Source organism: Arachis ipaensis, chromosome B5 (assembly GCF_059453495.1).
Source record: "Arachis ipaensis isolate K30076 ecotype BB chromosome B5, ASM5945349v1, whole genome shotgun sequence".
Taxonomy (NCBI): domain Eukaryota; kingdom Viridiplantae; phylum Streptophyta; class Magnoliopsida; order Fabales; family Fabaceae; genus Arachis; species Arachis ipaensis.
In genome coordinates, this window is record NC_142440.1 from 155,556,007 (window position 1) to 155,577,565 (window position 21,559).

Consider the following 21,559-nt stretch of genomic DNA (forward strand, 5'->3'; position numbering starts at 1 on the left):
ATTAAGATAAAAAGAATGTTAAAATGTAATCTAATCCACAACTGAAACAATAAAATTTCAATTAAATCTAGTCCTAGTTAAAACTAAACGATCTCAATAAGAAAATTGGTTAAAGTTAGTTTGAACTACTTGAGTAAGCTTTAGCTTATATTGTTTAAGATTTAAGAGTATAAGACTTGGGTTTTAGTTTAGGGTTATAATTATTATTGTTTTAATGGAGGTTGGTGGTTATATAGCTCGTTTGTCGATAAATTTCTGCAAATTTTTTGTTGAGATGAGTTATACGTTGGCAATAAGAGAATAAGAGGGTGGATATCTGTAAAAATCACTCCGACGCTCAAGTCAATAAGTGAATAATAGGCTTTGCAAGTTGTAATAATTTGAACAACATTCTTACCCTTTCTTTTGATTTTTATTCGTTCACCCATCAATTTATTCATTCAATTACAAAATAATTAAGTTTTCTAATATCAGAAAAAATTCAAAAAATAACCAAAAAAAATAATTCAGTAATTAAAAGAGCGTTGATTGCCGGTGCAAAATACAGTCATTTTGCGGCCATTTAGACGAAACAATAGCTGCAGTTATCAAATGGCCGAAGATAAATTTAAATTTTTTGAAAAATCGGATAGCAGCGGAGAATACATTTTAAAAAATACAAAAGAACAGCAGCGGTTCAAAACCGCCAGAAAATGCGGCCGAATTTCCTGTTGGCCAAATAGCGGCGGTTTCAAACCACCGCTAAATCAATCGACGCCAATCAAGTGGTTTCCCAGCGGTTGTGCCAGCAGTTCAACGAAACCACAGCAAAATCAAATGTCTACGCCCTATACAGCAACGGTTTTTGAACCGCTGGTAATTCATTTTGCGGCGGTTAAAAGCCGCCGCTAGTCCTCATATAAACCGCTGCTAAGCGGCGGTTCTGCTGGATATATATCCGCGGTGTTTATCCGAATCTGAACCGAAAATTGCGGATATGGATCAGATTGCGGATTTTGTGTATGTATGCATATCCAATCCACATATCCGCGTATCCACAAAAATAAAGAAATAAATAAGTAAATATTTTTTTATGTTTTATTTCAACTAATAATTATCATATATGTTGTATTATTTTCATTTATTATTTAAGAAAAGTATGTTTAATATTATTTTAAGAGTAAACATATTTAAAAGAACAGAAAAAATGAATTTTATTGATATTTTTTAATAAAAATAAACTTTTAAAAATATTTTTGTGTTTTGCGTACATATCCGATCCGACCCAATCCGCAATTGTGTGAATCGGATCGGAATCAAACTTAAAAACTGCGGATATTGGATCCGATCCAATCTGATGATTTTAGTGTGGATCGGATCGAAATTTTGGTCATATCCGATCTGATCCAATCTGCGTTCACCCCCGTTGAGTCTCCGAGTAATTTTGCCATTAACGGAGAATAATAGCGCATTTGAGCATTTTGATATCTGCTTTGATGATCATTATTGATAACCAATTTATAACATTTTTGGCCGAATTATAAGGTATGACCAATTTATAACGATCATATCAATTATGATTTTGTAAGGTTTACGTTTTAAAGTTTTAGATTTAGAGTTTATGATGTTTTATTATTTATTTATTTTTTTGTTTTCTCTTTTCTTTTTGTTTACTTTTAATAGCAAGTTAAATTTACAGAGCACTACATTCTTTATTTTTTTTTAAAGTGTACTAACATTTGTCTGTACTGATATACTAATATTTGATGCATTGACTCTAAATTTATTTTATTTATATTCGATATAATAATATACACAAAAAATAAGATACTAAATCAGTGTGTTTGTGAATTAAGAAATAATTAAATATTATGTTTGATTAAAAAAATAATTTATTGTAGATAGACTTAGATAGAGAACCTTAAGATACCAGTATGGTTAGAGTTCAAAGATCCTTAGCTTGCGAATAGAAGTATAGAACAGAGTTGAATTTTAAAAATAATTTAAACACGCGGATAGAATTAGGATAAAATCTAAATTCTACTCTATTATTATCCAATACATTGCTAATCCAAAAATTATTATTTAAAGTTTAATTTAAAATTGTAATTATTGCTAGTTATTTTTAGAAATTTATGGTACTGTTAACTAATTATGTAGATATTTATTTATGAAAATGTATTTAAAAAAACGTATAATCTTTGTTAAAAATAACTTTTTTGATAAACCTCCATTAAAAATTTATATTACTATAAAATTGTTATTAGGCAAAAAAAAAATTCTTGAACAAAACTCTTAAAACTCTTGAATAAAAAATAAATTAAGTTATCAAATTTTTACATATGATCACTCAAATATGATTTTAGCCAAGCCAGCCTTTCCACAGCCATGGTCACAAGCTCTGATTGCTACAAGAGAGAGAGTAAAGACATGTGTCCATAAACAAAAATTTCAGGGAGAATTTCTATACCTTACATCTGTACCGTAGTGTGACTCTAGACTTTTTATTAGATTTATTATTTATGTTAGACCTTATCTGCTAGTACACAGCAAAAGGAAAATTAGTAATTATAAGGGGGACACATTTTGTAATGATTCGTCGCTCAAATTACGTAACGAAAATATATATTGCCAAATTATTCTTCCTAAATCGGCAAAAAAAAGATACCACTTCAAAATGGAGATTCAGTCGGTATATAAATTTCTATACTAGACATGTAAATAAAATAACTTGAGAGTCAACAGTTAGTTACACGTGAGAGTTCAGTTAGTTACTCTGTGCTATTTAAGCAATGCAGTTTAAACGGTTATTGAACGAATACAATTACAATCTGAAGCTCACACTCTTAAATCCTCTCTTCTCTCACCTCATCTCAAATCCCTCTTTTTCCTCATCCTCTCCAACTGAGGCCTGATACCCTTCACTGAAAACAATATAAGATGCGACAATGAATCTCTATAAATCTGTACAAAAATAATTGACCATTTCATTCGCTTACAGTTATACCATCAACCTACAACCCACTCAAGTTCTAGTTCTTGTTTTTGTTCATCACATCATTCTATTCCTCTCAATCAGTGATCCAACCCAGTCTAAAATCAAGTAAATAATCTCTTTATTATTACTTAATATTTTTATTTTGGCTACGAACATGTACCATTTTATATACAAAAATGTTTCACATATGTATGATCAAGTTCGTTCTAAATTGAAGTCCTGTGGTTTTGGTGCCCACATGTTTTTCTCTTTGCCATTGGTTTTCCTTAGCTATGTACACACTACAAAATCCTTGCAAAATTATAATAGCATCTTTGAATATGGCAACCAAGATCAGATATAGTTGTGTTTAGTTTGACAATTTACTGTGTTTGTATACAAAGGATGTTAGTTCGCTGGGTTCCACCGTCTGAAGTGGCTATCAAACTCAACGTGGATGGAAGTTCAAGAGGAAATCCAGGAAGAGCCGGATGTGGTGGCTTACTTAGAGATCAAGATGGCAACTGCATTACCGGATTTGTCAGTCATATTGGTTTCGCCGGCAGCGTTGAAGCGGAACTAGTAGCTATTCGCCATGGTTTGTGGTTGGCGTGGCAGTTTGGATATAGAAAGGTGGAATGTGAAAGTGATTGCATGGTGGCTCTCGAGATTATTCATGACAATGCCGAAGATTTCCCAGAATTCGCAGACATTGTGGAAGAAATTTATCAGTTCATGCTTCTTGAGTGGGATGTCACTATCTACCATGTCATGAGAGAAGCAAATTCGTGTGCTGATTTTCTGGCAAAAATAGGTTCTTGTTCGAGTTCTGCGTTTTCTCTTCTGAATAGGACTCCGCCGGAACTCACTCACCTTCTTCTTGCCGACTCCAAGGGTGTTCTTTATTCTAGAGCTTAGTTGTATGAGATTATAAAAATTGTTGAGCTCTTTTTTCATTATTCCTTAAATTATGCAAGGTTGATGTACTCTTTTTCCTCTATTGGATTTTTTCCCAAGCTCCAGGGGTTTTGTCCATAGGGGTTTTTTAAGGAGGCATAACCTACATAAGCCGAGTTTCCATATAGTCGATACCAATCTTGGTGGAACAATGTACTATTCAGATGTATGTAACATATTCAATTTCAATGAAATTACAAAATTTCTGGAGAAATTATTCAATTCTATATTAACTGTTAATAATTGTCAATTATGTTCATCAGTGCTAATGTAATATTTATCAAACCATAGATATATAAATACATAGATCATATATTTGTTTTAAATAAGGCATAGCTAGATCCTCCAATTCAATTTATTTTGCGGCAGTTATCTCTAACTTGACCCTTGGAACCTTCTTTGATATCAAGCAAGCTCATTTTGACCATGGCTTGTTGGAAATCCAAGAAGAACAAGGCTTGGTTCTGTGCATAAGAGTTGACAAAATTCCTAGTTCTTGGACTAGTGAACAATGTTTGATCAGATGTGAGAACCCCATTGCCGGAGACCAAAGCGTCGAAGTACAAGTTGTCGAAATCATCCCTTGTTTCATCGAAGGGCTGCTCAGCATTGTCACCGGCACTGCATGTTCTGGACAGTGTCTTTGCAAATTCTGAGTTCAAATTTGGATCCACTTTTGTTAGCCTGTTCTTGAAAGAAGAACACCTAGCTACTCCTATTGTATGAGCCCCTGAAAATTCAAAACCACAAAACATTATTAAAAATGCTTCCTTGTTGCATAATCTCTATCAACTATTCTATTTGAAAATTATATGCATTTATAGTTTAATATATAGATATTTTGTAACAGAAGGAATGACAGAGTGAAAGCTAGTAATTATGAATTTAGAAGCCTTTGTCAAAAGTTTCACTGAATTATGATATTCATTATTCATCAAGAAGCATGTATAGATAGAAATAGAAGCATAGGGACATATATGTATATTAATTACCAGAGAGAGCCACCATCTCTTGTGCTGAAAAGCCATGTTGGCCAAACATCTTGATGAGATCAGAAGCATTGAAGTTGGGAGATGGCAGATTAATGGTATCCTCAATTTTGGACCTTGTTCCATCTTTTCTTCCCTTTGGTATGTCATAAACTGGCCCCCCTGCCTGCTCATTGTGCCATTCATAATATATATTAGTATAAAATTAATGGTAAGTAGAAAAATATATAAGTAGGTTGATCTTACAAAGAAAACTGCATCTCTAGCAGCTAAAGCGAGAATATCAGCACATGAAACTCCAGGGCATTGTCTTTCAAGCTCTTCTTTGATGTCATCTATGATTTCATAGCCTCTCAAAAGGAAAACTAAATGGATATGACAGCTAATTTTAAGCATAAATCAAATAGAATTTTAACATGTTTGGTTTAGTTTTCTGGAACCACAAAACCATGGCTTGAGGCATTCCAAAAAAGCTTAAATATACATGCTATATAACTCAATGTAATAAAGAGTAAGAAAGACACAAGCTTACCAATTTGCAAACCTCCATTCTGATATACCTTTTAAAAATTGAAAAAAGAGAGTTAACATTAGTCAACCAGGCATATCTTACTATTTGATACACATGTAGTACATAACAAATGCAATTCAAGAAATACACAAGGGTTAAGATAGTAGGATACTACGGCGTTATGACCCATGTAGCCAACTTTGCCTATAGGATAAGACCTGATTGTTGTTGAGGCTATACTTTTAGTATGATTGAATGAAATGATGATAAGATGGAATAAGAATGAGAAGGAATTTACAGTATTGAAAGTTAGGTAGCACATTTCTAGTCGGAACAATTCCATCAAAATGAAGGAATGATTATTCTCCAAGAAAATGGATTGTGTAGGAGGAACTAGAATTTGACACTACTAATCATTATAGAATTTTTTAATTTGTATATTGCAATGTAATTGAGGGCCATATTTTTGGGATTGATTAGCACAAGTTTTCTTCCAATCTCTCTGCAAATATGCAACAAAGAAACTATTAGCTGAAAACCATATGTCATTATTAGATGCAGTCTCCTGTCAACATCGATGAATGTTAGGGAGATTGTTTCCTCCAAAAGTAAGAACCAAAGTTGTCTTCTACAATTTACAACGACACTTCAGGATTGGTCCCATTATTAGTTTGATTTGATTGGTGTTAGGTGTACAAGTTACATGCTAGCAAAATTTCAACTAAGCTTTAGTGTAAATAACTAAATATAGTGCCAATACCATTTTTTGTCATTATTTTTTCAAATTACCTTCTATCCTCATGAATTTTTTTTTTGGTGATAGAAAATGGTCCATAAAAATTGAGAGAAATTTAAAAATAATATAATAGAAGATTGATATTATCAGTTAGTGTGTGGAAAAATCCACTCCCATAAGAATAAGAGTATTGTTGTGTGTGTATTTAACTTTGTGATCTTAGCAGTTAAATGAAGAACATTGGATGTAATGGTTGGCTTTTTTTTCTTCCTCCTAAATTATATCATCTACCTAATTTGAAATGTAATGATAAACTTGTATGGTCCATAAAGTTTAAAGGTTGCAAACAAACAACTAGTTATCAATCATCCTTGACAATAGTTACTTATCCAACATAATTCAAGAAAAATGTTTATGATGAAATGAATCGAGCTAAACACAACTTCCAAATCCACATAACTATAGATAACATAAATGGTTTAACTAAATTATTGGTAGGAACCGCGCGAACGCAGGCTCCCACTACCACAAATTATGACGTAGGCTCCACCACTTGGGTAGACCTTAGAGCAGCACCCCTTCTAAGTGCAATGAAGGTCACTGCCCTAGGCCATGAGCCTTATTGATCACCCATTGACCCCGTCCAGGTAAGTATATTGCAATTGTCGTCGTGCCTTTCATTTTATACTGCATGACAGCTTTGTCAGCGAGATATTCCTTCGATGTGATACTTGAATGTAAATTGTCTTCCTTCCATCACATCTTTTACCCAAATTCTCCACTACTTTATTCAACCATGACATTGAATAACAAATTTAGAGTCTCCCAAGCAATCAAATACCAATAATTAGCATAGTTTACTGTAACCAAGAAAGTGAAACCATAAACTCTAAGCAAATTTCGAACCTTTTTTTATTATTAAAATATCAACATTTGTGTCCTTTTTTATGATTAAAATATCAACATTTGTGTTGCTCTACCTACAAAAATAGTTCGTGTACTCTCCAAAAAATTTAATCGGGAAAGAGTAGTTTTTATTTTCTTTGTACGTTTTCTCAACTTTCTAGTATCAGGTATTATCAAATTAGAGGTCCAATAACTTTTGTCAATTAGAATGCATCTATGTTGATATGGATGAAAAAAAATGTTGTATTAACTCTTGAAGCCTCTGGAAAATAAAGAAATAATAAACAACTATTACTAAATTATCGTTGAGTTTAAACTTGCCATTGCTGATGGTAAAAATCTCGAGATAAAATAAACATCTCTGAACTGTTAAGTGTTAACTCATTCGTACAGGATCAGAAAAAATGGTGCTTCTTGAGAAAAAAAATTTATTATATGAAAAAAATTAAAAGACTTTAGGTGAGTCCAAACTGTCCAATAAAAAAATAAATTGTAATCACTGTAGATAATTATACTAATGAGGCACAAAATCCTAATAAATTTAATATTTGAAAAAACCTTTAGTTACATTCATTTAATGTTTAAAAAAATATTTAAATTACATAAACAAACATTAAACTTCACTTATACAGAGACTGCAAACGTAAATCCCTATTACCACAAATTATGACGTAGGCTTCACCACTTGAGTAGACCTTAAGCGGACACCCTTCTAAAGTGCAATGGAAGTCACCAGCCTAGGCCCTAGGCCATAGGTCTTTTTGACCGTCCATTGACCCGTCCAGGTAAGTATCTTGTAATTGTTGTAGTGCTTTCCCTTTTATGTCGTGTTGCAGACTTCTGAGACTCATCTTCACCCTATATAAGACTTCAATTCCAGACATCTTGCCTCTTGCTTTCAATGTAAGACTTGAATATTTCATTCAATGAAGCCATTGAACAGCTGGTTATTGGTCTCCAGATGTAGTGATTCTCGGCGATAGAACGGGGAAAGGAAAACTTCATATTCCAAAAATGTAGACATTCAGATGTTGGAAGACTATGTTATCTTTACCAAAGCTATTTCATGGATAGCGAGAAGGATAAGAATTATGATTGCATAATTTAGTTCCACAAACAAGCCGATCCAGCAAAAGAAAGAAAGTTGAAGAGACCAAAATACACGCAACAAGAATCGAAAGTGTGAAAGTAGTTGATAACACATTGTTGATAACAAAGTGGATAGAGGGAAAGGAAAAAAAAAGGGACCTATAAGACCATATTTCCCCTGGGAAAGCATGAATTCCTTATACCAAAATAATGGCTAACATATTAGCATTATGAATTCCCCAGCTCAAATGTATACCTTCAATCTTTACTACCCTCTTTTTTCATTATCCTCGTCGTCATCGTTGTCTTTCAGAAGTTGTTGTAGCAGCTCTTGCTCATACATTTCATCCTCTCCACACCCGGTTTGCTTATAAAATGTTTCTTTCTGGTCATTCCAGTCATCGGCAATCTTTTTCACAACATCTCCTATCGATTCCTTATCTTCTGATAGGTGCTTTATGTTTGTAACATCTAAAATATTGCTTGCTTCTTTATCAGGGAGGGGAAAAAATAAAAGGCAAAGAATCAAAATCAGATAAACATATCACAAGTTACAAAAATTACAACGTCATAGAGAACATCGACGCAGAAAGAAAAACGGTTAAGAATGAGGTAGCCATGTTACCTTCTTAAACCAAAGAGAGTCATATTATAAATAAACAAACACTTGGCTTTTGAATAAGCAATTAACTTCAACCTATACAAAAGGGAAAAATACCTGCAATGGCTACATTCTTGGCCACAGCATATTCCGATGACATTTTCTGCAGCTTTCCAAGGTCAACTTCCATTTCCTGGCTATACACTGCAGTCAAATAGCTTTTAAATTCTTTTGAATGCTGTTACTTCCGCTCGAAGCCTCAACTCAAGTTGGAGGAATTAGTTGTCACAAAAAGGCATGTTATACAATTTACAGAGCACCATTTCATGTTGGATGAGCATCTAATAGTAAAACAATAATGAGATTGGATAATTTTTGCAAGTCACAAAGCATGCAGATACTTACAAGGTCCATGTGAACATATCTGTCAATTGGTGTGCTGTGAAATAATCTGTCACGAACCGGAAAAACATGAAAGCAGTGAGTTGTTATTATAATCACATTATCATGAATAATAACATGAAAAGGAAAGGAGAAAATATAGCATCAGTCCAATATGGTTGTTTACTTTTCATATGCGTGTTTGATACGAGCATCCTGCAATTGTTGGAGTTGGTTAACTGTCTCCGTGACAGAATCAGCCATTAAGTCAACAGCACCAAAAAGGAAAATGTTTCTATCCAGCATTCTCTTTACCAAAGAAGGTACCACTTTAATATCCTTTGTTTTTGCATCCACCATAAGGGTTCTGAGTTTCATTATCTCTCCTGTGTAAATGGACACGCTTAAGCATGTTTTTTAAAATGTCAACCATTATTAATAGAAAAAATAAGGAGGAAAAACAAAAAATACAAAGCATCAAGTTGGACAATGCACAACACATAAAAAATTAAAAAGGGCTGTTTCAGTATTCAGTAATAGACCAATCTGATAACACTCATGCTTTATTAGAGAAACACTCATCAACATCATATAAGAAAAGATATATGTTTCTTCTGCCACGCATCATTGCATCAATCATCTAAATAGCCGGTGTCAGCCTTAAAATATGCATGTGCCTATGCTGCTAACAACATGCAACAATGATAGACGCCTTTTTCCCACTAGAGGGGGTTTTACATGGATTACATGAGGCATGTATGGTTCCAAACAATAAAAAGACAATGAAGAGGTTGACAACTTCACATAATACCCTCATTAATATTCATCAGCACAAATCAAACACGTCATTGGCCATGATAAAAGTTGATGAGGATAAAAAAAGGAAGGTCTATCTTTAAACCATAACACCATGAAAGCATGAATGCCCTATATTGAATAGCTAAGTTCTTCATTATGCAATTTTTTTCCCTTTTGAGGAAGTAGACAAGATGCTGGAGCAAAAGCATGTGTAATATTCTGAGTTATATGACATATTATGATTATGAGTACTAAATGCCAAACTGTAATCCTATGAAATCACACACACATAAACGTAAATACAAAATGACAATCAAAGTGTTTTGCATAAATCAAATTTTCTCAATCACTACCATCAATAAAAAAAAGGAATTTGATAAGTATAGAAGAAGCTACAAGACTGGAATTTGAATTGTACAAATTACAAATAGATCATTGAAACGTAAAAAATACTGTGAGTCTTTGACCAATCAAATTGCATCAAATCACATAAAAGTACATTAATCATAATCATTTAAGCTTAGAAATTAACATAAAAGTAGGTTTAAATGGTTGTGTCTCATACAGACAATAGAGACAATAAAGGCCACCCAATCTGTGTGATTAAGAAGCAGTACCACACATGTAACCTGCACAGGAACATAAAGAAAGTTTGTATACTGAAATAAAGATCTAAAGCTAATAAACTGCAAGTTTCTACGCTTGAAAATATCATAATCATCACACAATAGTGGGAGTTCTATAAATATATAAAATTTACTGTAAGTTTGCATCTCTGCCTTTTTACATTTGTGACCTCCACTTGTGGAATTTCTTTCAGGTTTTGGCACAATTTTTTTTTAATAAAAGTTTTGGTACAAAATAAAACCATTGAAAATAAAAATTACCAACACAATTGATTGAAAATTCTGAATTTAAGTAACAAGCTTGTATATCTGTTTAAAACAGTCATCGTGGAATCTAAACACACACCTATACATTGAGCATACAGTGATTGCATAAAGAAGGCGAGGTTGGTAGAAGGACTAGATTCATAAATGTAGGAGAACTTCTTAGAAAGCCATACTCTCTTCATGTCAGCCAAAGTAGTTGATTCATTCTGCGACTCTTCAAAATCTCTCAGGGAATTGCAGAGTAAAAAATCTATGGCTAAAATATCTAACTAAAAAAAAGGATGGGAAGCACCTTGACTTTACAAACAAACCAACACAACTAGTAAACACACAGGTAAGATCTTAATAATACCTGAGTGAATTCACCAATTAATTCATCAACATCCCGCTTGAAAGAATCAATATTCATAGTTATAGGTATTCAATCTGGACCTGAAACTTGCACCCGAAGCCATTAAAAGAAGATAAGATGTCATACAGAATCATAAAAGTGATAAACATTGTAACGAAGACACCAAAAGCAATAAGAACATGAATGCAGATTAAACGGGATAATTCAAGATTCTTCATATAAGTCTGGAAAGTAACAAGAACATGAAAAATTTTTGTGGCAACATCAGTAACTTGTCAAAGAAATCGTTGTATGCATGATATGATAGTGCATCGTCCAATGTGATGAGGTTTCCATCCATCACAATCACAATTCACAAAGCAAGGTAAGACTACTCATCTTCCCCCCCCCCCCCCTTTCTTTTTTTTTCTTTACGAACTAGCTTACAAGAGTAATCACAAGAGTAAAACCAAATCAATTGCACTCGAAATTCAGTGTGTTTAAATTAGTAAAACCGAATCAATAGCACAGGAACCATTCAAAATCAATATATAATCAACGGTAATAATGAAGGATTATCACCTGCAGGAAGTGGCAGAAGACGGCTTCCAAATTCCAACGGTGACCCCTCAAACGAACCGAGACAGCAACGGAGCTCGGCGAGATGGCGTAAGAGCTTCACAGCGAGAAGAAGGTGAGAGACTGAGAGAGTTCAAGGCTTCAGCTCAGGCACTAGTGTGAACCCGACCGGGTTAGTACTCTCTGAACCAGGCCAGTCCAGGGTTAATGGTTAGATCCGTAAATTTGGTTCAATTTGATCGGATTCCAACCGGATAGAATCTTGTACACCCTATAAGAATAAAATTTATGCTGAAATTTGAATAATAAATTAATAATAGGATAATTAATTTAGTAGTTAATTTTTGTTTGTACAGATAATATTTTTTAAAGTGACTAATCTCTTTTTTTTTTTTCAAAAATAGGAATATTTAGATGAGTAAAAAGAGATTATATCATTTATTTTTTTTGGTGACTGAAATAAATTAAACAAAGAAAAATAAAACAAACAAAATAAGGAACTGCCTAAATAGAGAGACAGTCCCGTTTAAGACTACTCTTAAACTCCTCCCAAGGTGAAAAAAGCTCCACATGCGAAAGTTGTAACTTCATCGTCATCTTTGCCATAGTATCGTGTTTGCATCTCTCATAATCAAACGAAAGTCAACCCGCCAATTCCAATACATAATATCTCTTATTTTGAGCACCAGTGGATCAATAAACCCAAAATCATCTTGAGTAACAAGATTAAATGCTTCCACACAATCCGTCTCACAAATAACATCTCGTTGACCCACATCCCAAGCTAAGAGATATCCTCTCCAAATAGCAAATAATTCTCCTTGAAGAATACTATTACTCTCAATCATTCCCAAACACCCCCTTTGCCAGCTCCCATTACAATCTCTAATAACACAAGCAAAACCAACACTATCACCCGAACCAAAATAACTAGCATCACAATTAATCTTAAAAGTACCAATGGATGGGGGATTCCAAAAACCATTTAGAGTAGAGGGAAGGGACATACGTTGTAATTCAAAGATATTCCTAAGCTCCTTTTCTGGAGTTAATTCGTTGCCAACTAATCTTTTTCTTTAAGAAAACTAAAGACAATTTCATAAACAAATTCTAAAAACATTTGAATCTGAATCCTTTATGCGCAATGTCACAGGAATATCGTCATAGTTGATTCTCTACTACCGAGCAACCAACATTAATTCGATTCCCTTATTGTGATCCTTAAATATAGAACATAATGTCTTTCTTCTGTGTCTTAAAACTAGAAAGGGGGTTGGTTACTTATGAAATTCATATTTTCAATATATCTTAGAACAATTCCATGTACATCTTTCATTAGTGAGTTTTTTACATCTACTCTAATAGGCCTAATGAGATAGAATTCCCATCAAGGCCATTCTAACATCAATCAAACTTTTATGCAGAACATTCACTCTTCCCTCTATAATCTCAATGAAATCCTCCAATTCATTGCACCTTCTCTTTACTCTCTCAACACAAGATTCTACTAACATCTTATTTCCCTTTTTACCCTTCAGCAACTCCTTCATTTCTTTTGAAGCATCCAACAACTCATTCATCAACAAACACCCATATGCATATTTCCCCATCTTATCAAACTCTTGAACAAATCTCAACCATGACAAAGAACTTGTTCTAGGGTGAGACTTCTTCATCAAATTCAAAGGTATTGACCTAATTTTTGATGAATCAAATGAAAGTCCAAGTTCAAGAAACTTGCACCCCATTAAGGCCATAGCCTTAGAACTAAACAAAACATCATTCAGCATTCTTTCATGGTTACGTATTAGTCTTTTCTTCAACACTCTCCTACTCAAGCTAGATCCATGCTTCTCCATTGCTTTGAACCTCTTCTCCATGCCATGGCATGAAACTAAATGCTCCGATGCGCGCCCCGTCGCCGCACAATTCGGCCTTCCGCTCCCAACTTCAATCAAATGTGCAACAATTTTCAATGAGTCCACATAGTTCTTCATGTGGCCTAATTTTTCAACATGATGATTGAATGCATCAAGAATCTCAATGTTGCTATCTAGATAATCTTCGGCAGCTACACGATCCTTGTCATCTTCGAAATTAGAAGTGTTCTTCAAAAGTGAACCCAATGCAATTTCTTGTGTGGTGATGGCTGCATCAAGAAAATGTACCAAACCAATTTCACCACTAATAGTAGTACTATTGCCTAGTGATAACTCGAGTGTGTCTAACTCCGTCGCGAGTACTCGGTCGAATTGGGTTGGCACCGGTGATGGGGCAACAGCTGCTGCCGCTGGCGCCTTCGGCTGAATCCGGCGAAAGAAGAGGTACCTTAGGATGGATGACGGTGATGCTTTCATGGTTGTGTCTTTTTTATTAACAAGTGTAGGATACATTACATGACCAAATTTGAGGTGCAACTTTGGGCTATATATAAAGCAATTAAGCAACAACGGTGAGACACGTGTCAATGTTGCATTGAATATATAATAATAATGTGCAAGGTGAATATGATATGATCATTAAGAAATTAAATTAAATGCGATGGGTGTAACTGGAAAAGGGATCAGGATGGGACCCATTTGATTGAAAGTTGTGCCCTCAAAATTAGTAGTTAAATTAGATAGATAATGGGATTATGGTTGTTCTTCAAATTAATTTAAGTACTAATATTGCGTGAGTTAATACTCAATTTAATTTTTTAAAATTAAAGTCGGATTTAATTAAATTATTAAAATTTTAATGAATTTAAATTGAATTTTGAAATTTATAATCATAATTTATATTTATTTTTTGAGTTAATTTTTATTAACAACATATTAATTTGGTACATTAATTTATTGCAATTTGAATTAATTATCTAGATTTTATATGATCAAAATTTATTAGAATTTTAAAAACTTAATTGTAGCTTCAAAAGTCGCAAAATTTTTAAATTAAATTTATTATTATCGTTTTTGTAAAAATATTAGAGAACCAATTAAATTTTTATGAGGTTTAATAAATTTTATTTACATAGAATTTAGTCGAAAAATTCAAATCTTAGTAAGTTAATATGTAAAATTAATACATTATTCACAAAAATTAATTAAAAAACTAATGTGAATTGTTATTATAAATTTTAAAAGCCAAATTAAATCAATCATAATTTTAAAAGTCAATTTGAGTTTAATATCAAATTTTAAGAATCAAATTAAATATTAATTCAATATTACATGCATAAGATTACATTGTATTGTGATCAGTTTTTTGTTAAAAATCTTGGCTTTTCAGACTAAAGAAACCAAGGTGAAAAAGTTTTTTTTTTTTATGTAAAAGTAAGATTTTTATGCTTTTGGTAAATTAAAGCTGCATGCTTATACTATTGATTTTTCAAATAATTATTATTTTAAAATCCTAAAATAATCTATTGTAGCTTAAATTATATATAACTAGGTACAGTATTAAAACTATTTAGTTTTACTTTGTTGCTTGTATAAAATGGTTTATTTTAATAATGTATTATAATGAATATTTCTAGCTAATTCTATTGGTGAATGATTAATATTGTAATAATTTTTTTTTTTTAGAAGTAAAAGAGTTCAACACAATAAAGTGGAGCAAAAGAAAAGAAATAAATATTCATAACGCTACCTAACCATCTTTAACATTGTCATCAACAACTACAGGGTTTACCACCAATCTACTCATCGTAACTTGTAAAGGATCTGTTAATAATGTCCACCACAATTGAATCTTGATTTTTGAAGATTCTATCATTTCTTTCTAACCAAATTGTCCAGATGACCGCAAAAAAGCCAACCAACCATCGCTTCCGTTCCATCTTTCTCGCTAATATATTCGTCAAACTTTCATAGTGTTGCTTGAGTATACCTGAAATAGTCCATATCCTTCCAAGAGCGAACAACCAAGCACACCACACTTGCCAAGTGAGCTTACAACCAATGAACAAGTGAAAAGCAATTTCAACAGACTTGTGACATAAAATACACATGTTATCATTCTGACCAATAACACCTAATCTACACAATTTTTTCCTTGTATTCACCCTACCAACCAGTGTAAATCAAGTAAACAACTTAACCCTTAGTGGGACGAATCTTCTCCAAATAGTACTAGTGAAACTATAGCTTGTGATATCCGCCGGAAGTATCTCTGCCTGCAATACCTGCACAAAAGAGTTAGTAAAATAAACACCTTTTTTATCAAATTTTCAAAACACTCTGTCATCTCTCTCAGTTGTCAGTTTCACTGATTGCAGAACCGTATGAAGTTGGTTTATTAGTTCCAACTCTCATTAAAATAACTTTCGTCGCCACTGAAAATTCCAAATATACTATAACCCATCTCAGAACCCACAATCCCCTATGACCGATCCTTGAAGATTTGAGACCGAGAAAAGTTTTGGAAAAATAACTTTCAGAGCACCACAAGGTAGCCAGCTATCCTCCCAAAATTGGATTATCCTGACATCCCCTAGTTCCATATCTAAGCCTCTCACCATCTTCTCTCTCACTTGTGCCTCCCTGATTTGTAGTTGACAAATATCCTTCTAAGGACCCCCTCTTTTAGGCATAGGCTGGTCACAAATCATCTTAGAAAAATTTATGTTATTACAGGAACATACAATTTTCTTTCAAAGTGGACAATTCTCTTTCAAAAATCTCCACCACCACTTGAACAAGAGCGCTGCATTCTGAATTACCGCGTTACCAACTCCTAAACCTCCTACCTTTTTGGGGCCTGTACAACTTTCCATTTCACTAGAGGTATCTCGTCCCTCCCGTTCTCCTTACTCCACAAAAAACTTCTCTGTAAATATATTATTTTTTCTGCTATTACCTTCGACATTTTGTACAAGCTGAGATAGTAAATAGGCAGGCAATTTAATGAGAACCAACTTATCCACTTTATTCAGAGACTTTGCTTTCCACAGACTTAGGTTTTCTTCTACCTTGTCAATCACTGGTTTTCACGTCTTGACCAGCCTCGGATTCGCCCCCAGAGAAATGTCAAGATATCTAACAGGTAAATACGCCTCTTTACACCCGAATAGTCGACATATCTGTCGTGCCCAACTCTACTCACAATTAACCAAGATCAAGTTGGACTTGTCAAAATTAATACTCAACCATGACATCATCTCAAAGCAGCGCAGCAACGCTTATAGTTTCTGATCATCTCTTCTTCAGAAGGGCAAACAAGTATAGTATCATTCGCAAACAGCAAATATGACAACTCAATGTTATCCCTTCCAACCAACAACAGAGTAATGCGTCCATTCCGCACTGCCTCTCTAATCATCCTATGTAGAACATCCACATCAAGCACAAATAGAAAGAGAGAAAGATGATCCCCTTATCGTAGACCCTTTTCCATTTTGAAGGGCTTAGAGGGAGAGCTATTTATTAGGACCGATATAGACGCATAACACACACACTTTTTTATCCACTCCCTCCATCTACGGTCAAACCCCATCTTCTACAAAACAAAATCTATAAAACTCCACTTGACTCGATCATAACCCTTTTGGAAGTCTAGTTTAATAATTGCCGAGCTTTTTTTCTTTAACTTCAGCTATTGCACAGTTTCACATGCAATCAAAGCCCCATCATTTATCTTCCTACCTTGCACAAAAGTACTCCGTGTTTCTCCTACCAACCCTGCCATTATCTTCTGTATCATCCGAACTAGGATCTTTAATATAACCTTATAAAAACAACCCACCATACTAATTGGTCTAAGGTCCTTGATTTCTTTAGTTCCAACAAATTTTTGCGCCAAAACCACCCAAGTAACATTCGCATCCCTAGGTAAAACAGCTGACTAAAATTCATATTATACCCATCACTGCCTGGTGCCTTAGTTGACTCACAATCCCAAACTGCTTAACTGCATCCTTAATTTTCTCATTAGACGGCATCCATTTCAACTATGCTGCCTCCTCCTCAGTTTTCCGGTTAACCAGCCCATCACGGAATTCTATTGCCGGCAAGGTCTTCTGATGATATAAATTCTTATAAAAGTCTTTGATAGCAACCTTAATCCTTGCTTGATTTCTCACTATCCTTCCATGAATCAGTAAGGGATCAATCCGATTGTTTCTCCTCCGAGTTGAGGTTAGATTGTGAAAATAGTAGGTGTTCTTATCCATCTCCTTGGCATGCCTAGATCGCGACATCTGTTTCCAATGTAACTCTTTTCTGATATACCATTTCTTACAAGAGCTCACCAGCGCCCTCCTTCTTGCTTCCACAGTTCCATTAACAATCCCATTGCTAACCATATCATCTACTTTCTTTATCTCTACTTCAAACTTCATAATTTTCATATCAATGTCCCTAAAATTCTCCTTATGCCATTTACTCAGCGGGACCGTCAAAGCCTTTATCTTGTCAATAAATTGTACGTCGCCAAAATTTCTCCACTCCTCCTTCACCATCCTAAAAAAACTCTCATGAGTAAACCAAGCATCCAAACTCCAAAAAGGTCTCGGCCCCCTCCCAATCTTATAATATCCACAATCAATGGATAGTGGTCTGATAAACCTCTCGAACCTCCTCTAAGCCTTGTTTTAGGAAACCCTTCCAACCACTCCAAACTAACTAGAATTATATCAATGCAGCTATATGACTGACCCCTAAACCATGTGAACATATACGATCAGCAAGTGCAAGGTCCAAAAGCTCCATATCCTGAATCCAAGATTTAAACTCAACTGTAGTCACTGTCAAAGTGGTAATCCTTTCCTCTCTTCCACTTGAACAACCTCGTTAAAGTCTCCCAAATAACAAAAAGGTACTTGACAAAGCTTAGATAAAAAGCTCTACTCTTTCCACACGACAAGCTTCTCTTCCTTTTAGTGCGCACCATACACTAAATAAAAAATACACTTAAAATTATTTTTTAGCACCACACTATTCACACACAACCATCTCTCCCATTTATAACAGTTGCTCATCTAAAAAATCGTTTTATTCCACATCAATAAAATTATTTTATGGTATGACATGTTATAACTCATTAACAATCTTTTTCTTACTAGTTGTGTTGTCTATGATGAGAATTATATACTTATATTTGTCCCTATTGATATGTTAATTTTTTCTACATAATAAATTTTAAAAGATTTTTTGAAGTTTATGTTTAAAAAAATATTGTATTCTATTAAACTGATTTAACAAACAGTAATATTTATTTTGTTAAATTTTATTTAGTATAATACTAAAAAATTATTAATAAATCAACACAATAATTAAATGTTATGTATTAATAGACATTAACATATCTATTTGTTTATTTTTTTATTTATTAAAAATGTATAAGAATAATAAAACCAGAATTAATTATTATTATGACAAATTGTTTATATATAATTTAATCTCAGAAAATAACTAACCAAAAAATATCCTTTTTATAAATTATATATAATAAATGATAGTTTAAAAAAAAAGTTGTTCAAATAATTTTTTTTAATTTTCATATTTCATTATATATAATATAAATAATTAAATATCGATGTTCAATAAAAATTAGTTTTGCTTTCATTACTAAAATTTTTTAAGTTTGTCATTATTAATATTTATTTTTATTTTTATTTAAAATCAAACAAAAAACTAAAATATAATTTAATTATATATTTTTTTTATTAAATATAATATAAAATTTTAATTTAACCTTTGTCTCTTAATTTTATCTATTAATCTAAATTTTTTTTATTTCCGAACGTAGCCAAAGAGATTAGAGAGTGAACTGTATTTAACATTTTAACTACCAAAGGGTACGTGCTTCAGCAAGAAGGTGCCATGTGTTTAATTGTAGAACCCAATAAATTCGTATTTATATCGCACTGCCTCCAATTATTGGTGCAATTCACTGCAACCCATCCTTTGCTCACTTCATTACCATTCCTGTGATTATTGATTGGAATAATTTTTTTAGCAGGTGCTCCTTAATTGCTTGTGAAGTAAAATTTTGATGTTTTATGATAAAAATATGATTATTATATAAACAAAAAATCTAGAGTGTTATTTTTTAGATTGGCCAAGCATAAATTAAAACTCCTTTTTTATTGGCTTAATTATAACACTTTACTATAAATTGATATTACTTTTCTTTTTTTTACTAAAAATAAAATGACTCAAATTCGCGAACTTTACGTGAGTATAAAAAGATTATGCAGTTTGAGTTATAACTCGTTGGTAAATTAATATTACTTTAATTTACTACACATATGAGAAATACACTTTCGGAAGAAAAAAATAATAAAATATATAATTGGTCAATAACGATATAAGTCATATAGAAGAGATATTAGTCATTAGAGATTAGAGGTGAGCTTTTTTTTTGGTGACTTTTTTTACATTTTTTTGGTGACTAGAGGTGAGCTTTGGATAATGACACAAGTTAGTAATAATATTTTCAGAAAAAAATGAGTTAAGCTAATTAAGTTCCTATATATGCAAAGGACACACATAAAAAGTACAATTCAATTTCTGGATCCTTCTTAATTAAAAAACTACAACATTTGAAATATCTTTTACACAGGTAGGTCTGTCATCATACTTTAAGAAACTTTAAAAAACTACAATAACTTTACTATATATTACTACTACTACATATTGCTACTACTGTATATATAATAAAGGGTAAAGTATATTTTTTTGTTATTGAAGTTTGGTAAAAATTTTAAAAATATTTTTAAATTTTATTTTGTTTTAGTTTTGTTTCAAAATTTTTTATGTGCATTAAATATACTATCGATGGCTAAATTTTAAAAAAATTTAAGACCAATCTAACAATAATGCATAAAAATTATGCTTGATTTGCTTATATTGAAGGTTGTTCTTATGAAATTGTTGTTAAATTGGTCTTAAATTTTTTTAAAAATTAACCGTCGGAAGTATATTTGATGTAAATAAAAAACTTTTGATACAAAATTAAAACAAAATAAAACTTAAAAACATTTTTTAAATTTTTAAAAAATTTTAGGACAAAAAATATATTTTATTCTATAATAAATAATTTTTTTTTAATAAAAAAATGAATTTGCTGAAGGAATAATAATAAGGACTAAGCTTTGGAATTGAGAACATTTTGATTTAGTTAATATATAACGCATCTTCACAAAAAGGTTCACATGCTATGCTATGCACAATGCAATATCATTTGCTTATATACACACACTCTCTTGCTTCTAGCTTCTTGTTGACAAATTTATTTTATGTTTTGAATCATGTTAGCTAACTAGTTAGTTATTTGAAAAAGTATATCATATACTTAAAATGGTGTCCGAAATTTTGTCAGCATAATATATGACAATATTTATATGTATATAGACACATTTATTTTGTTATTTATGAATAAATGAGTGGTAGTTATATATCCTTATTCAACTATATATCTACCACTAATCTTCCTAAATTCTGATTATTGCAGATTATTAGTAAATAACTAAATACTATTGTTAGGTTCTTTTAATTTATTTAGTTTAGGTTTGATCTATACTCTTTAATTACAAGGCTTGTAATATTTAGGGTTATATATATTCGTCACTTTTTATTACATCCTTGATTTCCAATCTTAACTACTCCTACTTTAGCAACATAATATTGTTTCTGTTAGTTTGCCCCACGATTAAAATACATACTTTAAATTAATTAATTAATAATACTTACATAACTTATTACTTGGCCCAATACTTAATCAACAGATGGACAGATGAAACGAAACAGGTTAATTATATTTTGATACCGTTCTTCCTTTAATTTTCATATTTAATTAAGATACGTGATCATTGGGTTGATCCGTCATACAATTATCTATGTTTGTATGT

At 32.4% G+C, this 21,559-nt stretch overlaps 2 protein-coding genes and 3 non-coding genes across 10 annotated transcripts; all 5 read right to left on the reverse strand.

Annotated features, from left to right (window-relative positions):
* Positions 1-4,053: 4,053 nt before the first annotated feature.
* LOC107642194 (peroxidase 47-like) lies at positions 4,054-5,885 on the reverse strand. Of its 6 annotated transcripts, none has more exons than XM_016345497.3 (5): positions 5,589-5,885; positions 5,435-5,462; positions 5,149-5,237; positions 4,906-5,068; positions 4,054-4,643 (listed from the first exon to the last, which is right to left on the reverse strand). In XM_016345497.3, exons 1-5 carry the CDS (start codon positions 5,754-5,756, stop codon positions 4,264-4,266), a joined length of 828 nt encoding a protein of 275 aa, XP_016200983.1. In that variant the 5' UTR covers positions 5,757-5,885; the 3' UTR covers positions 4,054-4,263. The 6 variants fall into 6 exon arrangements, with proteins under 6 accessions (XP_016200983.1, XP_088344577.1, XP_016200982.1 ...); XM_088488451.1 differs by having other exon boundaries at positions 5,149-5,252; XM_016345496.3 differs by having other exon boundaries at positions 5,149-5,267.
* A 758-nt stretch (positions 5,886-6,643) lies between these two features.
* On the reverse strand, positions 6,644-6,804 carry LOC148566328 (U1 spliceosomal RNA). The gene has a single exon (XR_015883876.1). It is a non-coding gene; the product is annotated as a U1 spliceosomal RNA (small nuclear RNA).
* Positions 6,805-7,684: 880 nt separating this feature from the next.
* Positions 7,685-7,848, reverse strand: LOC148566329 (U1 spliceosomal RNA). Its single transcript, XR_015883988.1, has one exon. It is a non-coding gene; the product is annotated as a U1 spliceosomal RNA (small nuclear RNA).
* Positions 7,849-8,126: 278 nt separating this feature from the next.
* On the reverse strand, positions 8,127-11,982 carry LOC107644682 (uncharacterized). Its single transcript, XR_015883705.1, has 8 exons — positions 11,731-11,982; positions 11,170-11,249; positions 10,897-11,023; positions 10,457-10,553; positions 9,314-9,529; positions 9,151-9,196; positions 8,863-8,938; positions 8,127-8,633 (listed from the first exon to the last, which is right to left on the reverse strand). It is a non-coding gene; the product is annotated as an uncharacterized LOC107644682 (transcript).
* Positions 11,983-17,656: 5,674 nt separating this feature from the next.
* Positions 17,657-18,166, reverse strand: LOC148566330 (uncharacterized). Its single transcript, XM_088487507.1, has one exon. It carries the CDS (start codon positions 18,164-18,166, stop codon positions 17,657-17,659), a length of 510 nt encoding a protein of 169 aa, XP_088343633.1.
* Positions 18,167-21,559: the final 3,393 nt, after the last annotated feature.